Raw genomic sequence first — 9,166 nt, forward strand, 5'->3', positions numbered from 1 at the left:
TTTCATTACTGTCACTTTTTTACTTGCATTCTCTATCACAAACACACAGAACCTTAAATAAGCCAAGAATCCATGAAGCATGGAGATAAGCAGTTCTTCAAGGTTACTTAACATTATGGGCGTGACCATCAGACGTGTGCGTTCCTTGGCGCATCCCTTCCCGCCCACATGGCCGCTTATGAATGGAAATGGGCGGGGTTAGTTGCCGTGAGGTGCCTGACTCCCCTCCCTCTTGCGGCGTCCTCTGATCGCCGCTTAGACATCCTATTGGCTACTTCCTATGTGACGCGATGCGATGCGATGCAGCCACTTCTCCTCTTCATATAAAATATCGGAGGAGATAGCAGAGAGAACATCAGCCAACCACCCACCGAGGAGACGAGCCGGCAAGAAAACAACGTAAGATAATCCTGCAACCTCCCCATGCGTGACATGGACTGTCCTGACATCCCGTGTTATTCACCGATAGGGGAGATACCACTGGGGGTAGCAAGGGGGTTAACTTGTAGAGGGCAAAGCAAGGAGTGGGAGCAACCACTCGAGGGGGGGGGATAATATTGTACATTAAATTTATAAGGGATGTTATGATGGAAAAGCCCTGTTTATTAGGAGCAGTTGCAGCGGGTGTAGTATGGTTTCTAGTGTGTGACACTTGTCCATGAGGAGGATGCCGGCATTGCTGTGACCTTAGTAATTAGTATAATGAGAATAGAGTGCAACCATATGATAACCATAGCTGCTGTATAGGAATGGGTTTACAGATCAGATACTTTATACACTGTCATAAATGTAACATTGTAGCAAAGTTTGTTGTCAGGTTTCTCAGGACTGGTTAATATCTCCTGACCTGCTCCTTCCCCATTACTTTATCTCCTTCCTACCTTTACTCCTTGAAGTGGACATTGCTGTTAGAAGCTATACACATAGAGATTTTGGGTTAAAATAACTTAGAATTTACATCTGTCATTGCTCTAAAATTTACTTTGGCTTTGTGATAGTTTTTTTTTTTTTTTTTTTTATACATTTACCATGAGGTTTATCCCATCAGCATCCAAGAATTGTATGGAAGAGTATAAAATTATAGTCTGTAGGGTGTCCTTTAAATATAGGTTTGGGGGGTGGGGATGGGGTTGGTAGGCAGCCAAAATTGCCTTCTAGCAGCAGCAGCAGCAGGCAAGATGTTAGGAAGCAGTAATAGCACTGCAGGCACTAGAGGACATGGGTGACTCCAGCTGGGGGATCGTCTAGCTCCAGTCTGCTCTATTGCATCTCCTGTATTGATGCTCCATTACTGATACTGGGCAGAATATATGCACTGATCAGCCATAATAGTAACAGGGTCAGATCATCTCTGAGATGGCAGGTGTTGTGGGGAGTTTGTGGTATGCAGTGATGTATCCCTACCAATGGTCACCCAAGGAAGGACAATTGGTGAACTGCCAAGATGGTCATGGATGCCCAAGGCTCAGTGATGTGCATGGGGAGTGAAGGCTAACGCCACTGGCTCCATCTTACATAGGAGCTATTTTAGTGCAAATTGCTGAAAAAGGATACACTGTGTTGATTGGTGTATGTGTAATATTCTCTAGTGGGAGATGTGAGAGAAGAGAGTTAACATATTCTATTGCTTAGGGGAGCCTATAGAATTGTCAGGAAGCAACCTGTCCAATATATACTTGATTATAGGAAATGCAGAACTTGGGGGAACATAGTTCACCTAGCTACATAACAAGTTAGGATTGTTAGAAAGGGGAGTAATGACCACTAAATATACACTAATGCAGTCATTCCTCGTGGCATTATATACTAACAAGTGAAATTAAATATTTGATATACCCTTAAATTTATACATTGGATAAGCCCCCTTTGGCATTAGAGTCTCATAGGATCCTGATGAAATCGAATACAGATACTTAATGTGTATGGTCCGCTAAAATGGTTGTGCTAGATTAGAAAAAAAGTCTGTTTTACAGGAAGAGTGCCATCATTGTACATGGGCTGTGTATGGTATTTATCAGTCTTATTCAAGAGAGTCTGTCACCAGACAATAATATAGCAATCCAACCACAGTACATTGTGGGGAACATTATGCTACCTTTAAGTAGTCCAATAGATACATATTCAGATGAAGCAATGAATACAATTGGGACACATCAACCTGAATACAGAGTCTTTGAATGCTCTGGCACGGCCCATGGCACTAGAGCCTCATTTTTACATTTCTTAAAATGGCTTTTTCATAGGAATGATGCATCTATTACACTATCTAAAGGTATTGGTAGTGTTCAGCATTAGCTTCCCTGCAATGCACTATGGTTGGTTGATATTGAGCTTCTGAACACAAATTCCCTTTAAGTGGGGTTGAGATAAAAATTTCTGACATACGGTAACTCATTTACAAGGGTTATTGTTACTGCGAAAAATCCTCACTCTTTTTTGTAATCCGATACAACCCTGAATCTATGGAACCAGTCATAGACATTGCATTGCTGCTGGTAGAATCTGTCTAAAAGCTAACCAAATACAATAAATATACAAATGCATAAAACTATGTTGGAGATAGAAGGAAGATTGATAAAGCTATAGTAGGTTGTGATTGATATGAATGCCCCATATTTTTACATTAGCATCCCCATCTGCTCTGCCCAGCAACTTGCGGACTAGGTTTCTGCTTGTTTTTACTATTGGATCTATAATTACCCCATCAGTCCATGCATACGATTAACTTATATTTAGCTCTCTGGAACAATGTTAATCTAAATGTACACTTCTCTATAGCTGGGAGCACTGGTAGCGTCGATTAAAATCACCTAAAAAGTCCCAAAATGTATATAATAACATTCCTTTAATCCATCATTTAATAAATGCAATATCTTCCATTTCATGCTCAGGATAACAAAATAATCATGAATGTCCATAGGTCATGTCTGACTTTGCAAATCAGCTCCTTTGGCAGGGAATGGGACTTATGCTTGGTTCACACATCAGTATGCCATCTGTCCGTTTGAATTCAGTTTGAGACTAAAATTGGACTGATGCACATACTGATTGTATACTGACACCTTTTTATGCTGATAGCAAACACTGTCCGAGGACAGATAAGGGGATTAAAAGTAGACAATTGTAAACAGAGTAGAGATAAGGACGTATAATAAATGCTATCAGCATAAAAAGGTGTCAGTAACCAATCAGTATGTGCATCAGTCCGTTTTAAAGTCTCAAACTGAATTCAAACGGATGGATGGCATACTGATGTGTGAACCAAGCCTTAGTTGCAATATCACACAAAACCTGTGGACAGGTGCAGTGCTGTTTTTGTAAGAAAGAACCATGTTTCTAAGGGTGAATTCACACTGAGTAAACGCTAGCTTATTCTGAACGTAAAACACGTTCAGAATAAGCGGCGTCTAAAGCAGCTCCATTCATTTCTATGGGAGCGGGGATACGAGCGCTCCCCATAGAAATGAATGGGCTGCTTCTTTCACTGCGAGCAGTCCCATTGAAGTGAATGGGGAGTGCCGGCGTGTACGCTCCGGCATGAGCAGAGCTTGCCGTATACGCCGGCACTCCCCATTCACTTCAATGGGACTGCACGGAGTGAAAGAAGCAGCCCATTCATTTCTATGGGGAGCGCTTGTATCCCCGCTCCCATAGAAATGAATGGAGCTGCTTTAGACGCCGCTTATTCTGAACGTGTTTTACGTTCAGAATAAGCTAGCGTTTACTCAGTGTGAATGCACCCTAAACCTGTAACCCACAATCCAGTCATAACAAACTTCTGATATGGCATAGATACATGTAAGAAGTTGATATTGAAGAACCCACGTGGCATGCTTGGAGATTTCTATTGCTCAAAATCTGACACCAAATGCACACTTACCAAAAGTCCCAAATTAGCCGGGATTGTCCCAGATTTCCAAAGACAAAGACTGTCCCAAAAATGGCTGGGGTTCATAAAACTTTAGCCCTAAAGTTGACATTCCCAGGCAGGTTTGGGTCTGCTTGTGGGTGGACTTAACTGCTCTGCATTTATTAATGCCAATATAGGTATCTATACACATATAACTATATATATATATATATATATATATATATATATATATATATATATATATATATAACTATAGACAGCAAAGGTTGTTGTGTTAGGTTTGTAACATCACAAATAGTTTTTCATTCTGGAAACACACGATGTTTGAGATGCCAGACTTCACCAATATCAGCAATGTGCTTTCATGTGTCAGTAATGTCATGCACTGCTACTAGTGCCTATATAGATTGCTTTGAAGCTCCAGTTTTAACCATAATGCATCACTTCAACTGCAAAAGTAGACCACATCAGATGCACTTGTTATATAACACATGTATTAAATATGTAGCAATGCTAAAGGAATTCAATCACTACAAAGCTTAAAGAGGCAATATTGAACCTGCTTACTGTCAGCATGTGTGACCTTGTTCCCGTCACATTGACTGGCTGAGTGCCTCTGTGTATCTTATTACTAGTTGCATTTACAAATGACATTCAACCAGTATCCATCTGAGGTTCCTGGTCTCCAGCAGCTGAGACAATTTGGAGGTCCCACCAGGGCCATTTTAACACATTGGTGGTTCCAATGCAAAGGTTTCGTAAATGGATGCCCTCCATCACCACCACTTCATGCCTGACCCTCCCAAATTATAATGCTCCCTCAATGGTTCCCACATAATATAATGCCTGCTCAGTGGCTCTTTACAACATAATGTTTCTCAGTGGCCCATCATGCAGTCAAATGCCCCTATAGTGGCTCCATATAATATAATGTCCATCACACATTAACCTGTCCCCCCAGTGGCCCTTCAAACATTAACCTGTACACAAACATGGCTCCTCAGACATTAACCTGTTCCTCCCAAGGGGCACTTCAGACATTAACCTGTCCTCCTATGGCCCCTCAGACATTAACGTGTCCCCCTAAATGGCTCCCCAAACTTTATATAATATTAGGGTGACCCCTTTAGTTGCCCCCACAGTACATATTGTCCCCCTCTAGTTGCCCCCACAGTTTCTTGTCCCTGTCAGTGTATAATTTTCCCCTCCAGATGCCCCCATAATATACATTGTCTCCCTCCAGTTGACCTCCAGTTCATTGAATCAAACAAATAATGAAGAAAAAAACCCGTAATACTCACCTTACTGCATTCCGCTGCTTTCTTTTGTGTCTGGTTCACCTCAGAATCTTCACAGAGCAACTAGAAGTGATGTAATTGACATCACTACCTTGCATATATTGCTATTGATACAATGGGAGCAGTGATATGGGCCGAAACCATTGTATTCAACTCATCAGTGTCCTCCAGATATGGATGAGTTGGAGTTGGGTCAGCCTGGATCCACTGCCCGGGATTGAAGGTCTGTCCCATTGTTCCAAGGGGGCCCCCACTACCGTAGGACCTAGTGAAAATACCCCATTGGCCCTGGATCCCTCCCTCTATTTATACAGAACATGTGTACAACAACTATTAAATGCTTTGCAATCTGTATAGCTGTCATTACACACACAGAACTGTGTTTTCAATAAGGTCTTGTAGGTTATTTGTAAGTATAAGAAGCACCATAGTGACAAATGATTCTCTCTAAAGTCACCTACAGTTAGGGTTAATGTCCTGACTTTGGTTCTATTATTTTGTCAGTGTCTATGCCCCTGGAGAATCTCCTGGTACTCTGATGGGCCAGTCTGATATTTTGTGTTTCTGCATATGTAATTAACTGACTATGACATTGTCTTGTAGGAAACAAAGATGGCATCCAACCACAGGTACCTCCTTATTTTTGACTTTGATGAGACAATTGTTAATGAGAACAGTGATGATTCAGTGGTGCAGGTTGCACCTGAACAGGAGCTTCCGGACTGGTTACGGGAAACTTTCCAAGATGGCTATTATAACCAGTACATGCAAAGAGTGCTTAAATATCTTGGAGATAATGGAGTGAAGGTGAGCGACCTCAAAACTGTGTATGAAAAAATCCCCCTGTCACCCGGAATGCCTGCACTTTTCCGCTTCTTAGCCAAGAACCAAGACCGGTTTGAGATCATCCTTATTTCTGATGCTAATATGTTCGGCATAGAAAGCAATTTAAAAAGGAATGGCCATCATTCTCTCTTCCGCAGGGTTATTAGCAACCCTACCAGTGTAGAAAAGAGCGGATATTTGACTCTAGGACCTTATCACTCCCATACTTGTCCTCAGTGCCCGGCAAATATGTGCAAGAGGAAGATAGTGACAGAATACCTCAATGAACGAGCCCAAGAAGGAGTCAAGTTCGAGAACCTTTTATATGTTGGTGATGGAGCCAATGATTTTTGCCCAACTGTTATATTTTCTTCCACTGATGTTGCTTTCCCCAGAAAGAGTTATCCAATGCACAAACTCATCAGAAAGATGGAAGAAAAACAGAAAGGATCATTCAAAGCTAAAGTAGTTCCTTGGGAATCAGCTGATGTGGTTGCACAGTATCTACAAGCGCTTCTGAACAAGTCCTAAGAAGAACATTTTATGTTAGAACAAAGACTCTGAGCACTGTGATGTGTCTTTGTATCTACAGTCTGTCCTACTATGCAGTTATGTCAACTTCCAACAACCCTTCCATAGGGTTTTTGAGTTGTCCCTCACATGCCAGTGTTCAATAATGCTAATGTTTTCTCAAGGAACTATGGACTGTTCTTTCGTACACTTATCAGTAGAGAGACTTATCTATGTATTTGTCTTCTCTGAAGAACAAAGACAAATAATTTTTTGATGTCTTAACATTTTCGCGCATTGCTAAAGCATGAAAATGCATTTTCTATATACCTCTCAAATCTATTCAAGAAGGATGTTCAAAATTGTGACAAAGAAGGGAAATATGTCAAGTTCTGCTGTCTCACTGGGGTGACTCAGTAGGGGAAATGAGCTGGAGCCATTGATAGGCACATGCTACTCTGGATATCATTTCGTGTGAAGTTCTTCCATAGGTCAATGAGGCCAACATCCATTACAGGATCATAGGAAGAATTAGCGTAGCAGAAATAGATTTGGATTTAGCAGCATGTAGTAGGAGTAGATTATGCTTTATCCTTTTTAAGGTATCATTGGAACTCCACATTAAATAGATATGCTCTTGTTATTTTAATATGGATCAAATGTTCAAAGGGGTTGTCTGGTTTCTATACCATAATAAAGAATTCTGAGGAGGGGTCCTAAATTCATTACCTTCATCTATAATCTAGAGCAGAGATTAGCTACATTGAGTATCTCTGGCTTGGGAGGACCCATCATGTCTGTAATTTCACAGATAGTCCACAATGACAGGAATGGGCGATGTAATGTGGTGGCACAGCAGGGAAACTCGACACTTCCTCCACATTTAACCCACAGATCCCGGCTGATCGCAGGACATTGTGATCCGTTTATCACGGGATAACACCCTCAATAATTATAGAACAAGACATAGAAGCAATAGATTATTTTACTATTAAATTTCAGGATTCATGATTAAGAATGTAGAACTGAATGGTTCTCCAACAGATTGTCGCCTTACATAGAGATAAATATTTTCTTATATATACAGTAGAGTCATAGAATATAGTCACTACAGCATATATTCTAGGAGCCTCTCCTATGGGAGCACAGTAAACACTTTTACACCTCTTTTTTTGTAAAATTGTATCTGTTTCAGTAAAAGTGATTAAAATGGTTATCTGAGATTACCAGACAATCTAAAAAAGGCACCATTATTATCTATGGGCTGTGCCTGGTACTGCAACTCAGCCTGGTTCAAGTAAAGCTGTAAATCGGGTACAAAGAACTACACAGCCAAGTAGACCATGGGAAAATGCAGTAGGGGATGGCTTCTGAAGGAGAATGGTGATGGGGCAGTCACTTGCTACCTATGTAATCAGGCCTGGCCTTAGCCAGATTGTATGAGCTGTTATTATTGAGGGGGCACCAGTTTCCCTAAAAGTCTTGGCCCCAATACTTGGTTCCAAATAGAAGTGAAACAGATGGGATGGTACAAATAGAAGACGAAAAAGTGTGCTCCATTGGAAGATAGCTGATGGTATAATGACTTCTTTATGAGACTTTTAAGCCCCCCCCCATACCCACAATTGAGTGTGCTTTTGATGTTGGGGCAAGTTTGCATTGGAATGCACTTTGATGATAATCACAGTGACATCTGAGTGTATTACCGGATGCCCTCACCTCTATGTGGGCTTCCATTCGATGACAATGAGCAGGATAGAACCATCCATGCATCGGAACACAATGGATCAGAAGCCCCCATAGAGGTGATTGCATAACGGAATGCACTCAGATGTCACTCCGAATGTCATTTGAGTGCATTCAGCTGCAAAGTTGACCCCATGTCGGAAGCACACTCAGTTATGCATGGGGCCTTATACTTATTGATATTCAAATATGGCCTTGTGTTCATCAGAATCATAAAGCATAAGCATCTTTATCATTATCCAACACTAAAATGACTACCAGAATCATAGCAAAGTTAATGTTTCTTAAACTTTGCCTTAAGGGTTACGTCTGCCTTATATGCCCTATTACGGCATATGGAAGAAGGGGTGCAGCAGTATTTTGCACTATCATCTTAAAACAAGTACACTGCCATTATACATACAACAAGCACAAAATGATATCATTCACTAAATATTCATTCACTCAACAAGTACACGATGAAGACAACCATGGTATGCATCTATTTCCTCCACAATAGCAACTGAATACTTCCAAGGCACAAAAACATTATAGGAAGTTATTCCCTGAGTATATAAGTGTGTTGTAAAGTTTTAAGATGTGTATGGTCCTCAGGAAATGTAATAATCTATAAGTGTATTTATTCCAAACATTCTAGTCATGGAGAATTTGCTCAGATTTTCTGTTTATATGTTACATTGCTTATTAATAGGGATTCATTCATATAACCTCTCTCTAAATCTCCCCTATTACTCCATATAACCTCTCTCTAAATCTCCCCCTATTACTCCATATAACCTCTCCCTATATCTCCTCCTATTACTCCATATAACCTCTCCCTATATCTCCTCCTATTACTCCATATAACCTCTCCCTATATCTCCTCCTATTACTCCATATAACCTCTCCCTATATCTCCTCCTATTACTCCATATAA

General features: G+C 40.8%; 1 protein-coding gene across 1 annotated transcript; it reads left to right on the forward strand.

The window, feature by feature from the left end:
• The first annotated feature begins 331 nt into the window (after nt 1-331).
• Nucleotides 332-8,135, forward strand: PHOSPHO1 (phosphoethanolamine/phosphocholine phosphatase 1). The gene is made up of 2 exons (XM_075277176.1): nt 332-399; nt 5,773-8,135. Exon 2 carries the CDS (start codon nt 5,782-5,784, stop codon nt 6,523-6,525), a length of 744 nt encoding a protein of 247 aa, XP_075133277.1. The 5' UTR covers nt 332-399; nt 5,773-5,781; the 3' UTR covers nt 6,526-8,135.
• The last annotated feature ends 1,031 nt before the right edge of the window (nt 8,136-9,166 follow it).

The sequence above is a fragment of the Leptodactylus fuscus genome, chromosome 6 (assembly GCF_031893055.1).
Source record: "Leptodactylus fuscus isolate aLepFus1 chromosome 6, aLepFus1.hap2, whole genome shotgun sequence".
Classification (NCBI taxonomy): domain Eukaryota; kingdom Metazoa; phylum Chordata; class Amphibia; order Anura; family Leptodactylidae; genus Leptodactylus; species Leptodactylus fuscus.

Bases quoted from the DNA above. Each gene is read 5' to 3' on its own strand.
- PHOSPHO1 (XM_075277176.1), top strand. From the start codon at position 5,782: ATGGCATCCAACCACAGGTACCTCCTTATTTTTGACTTTGATGAGACA.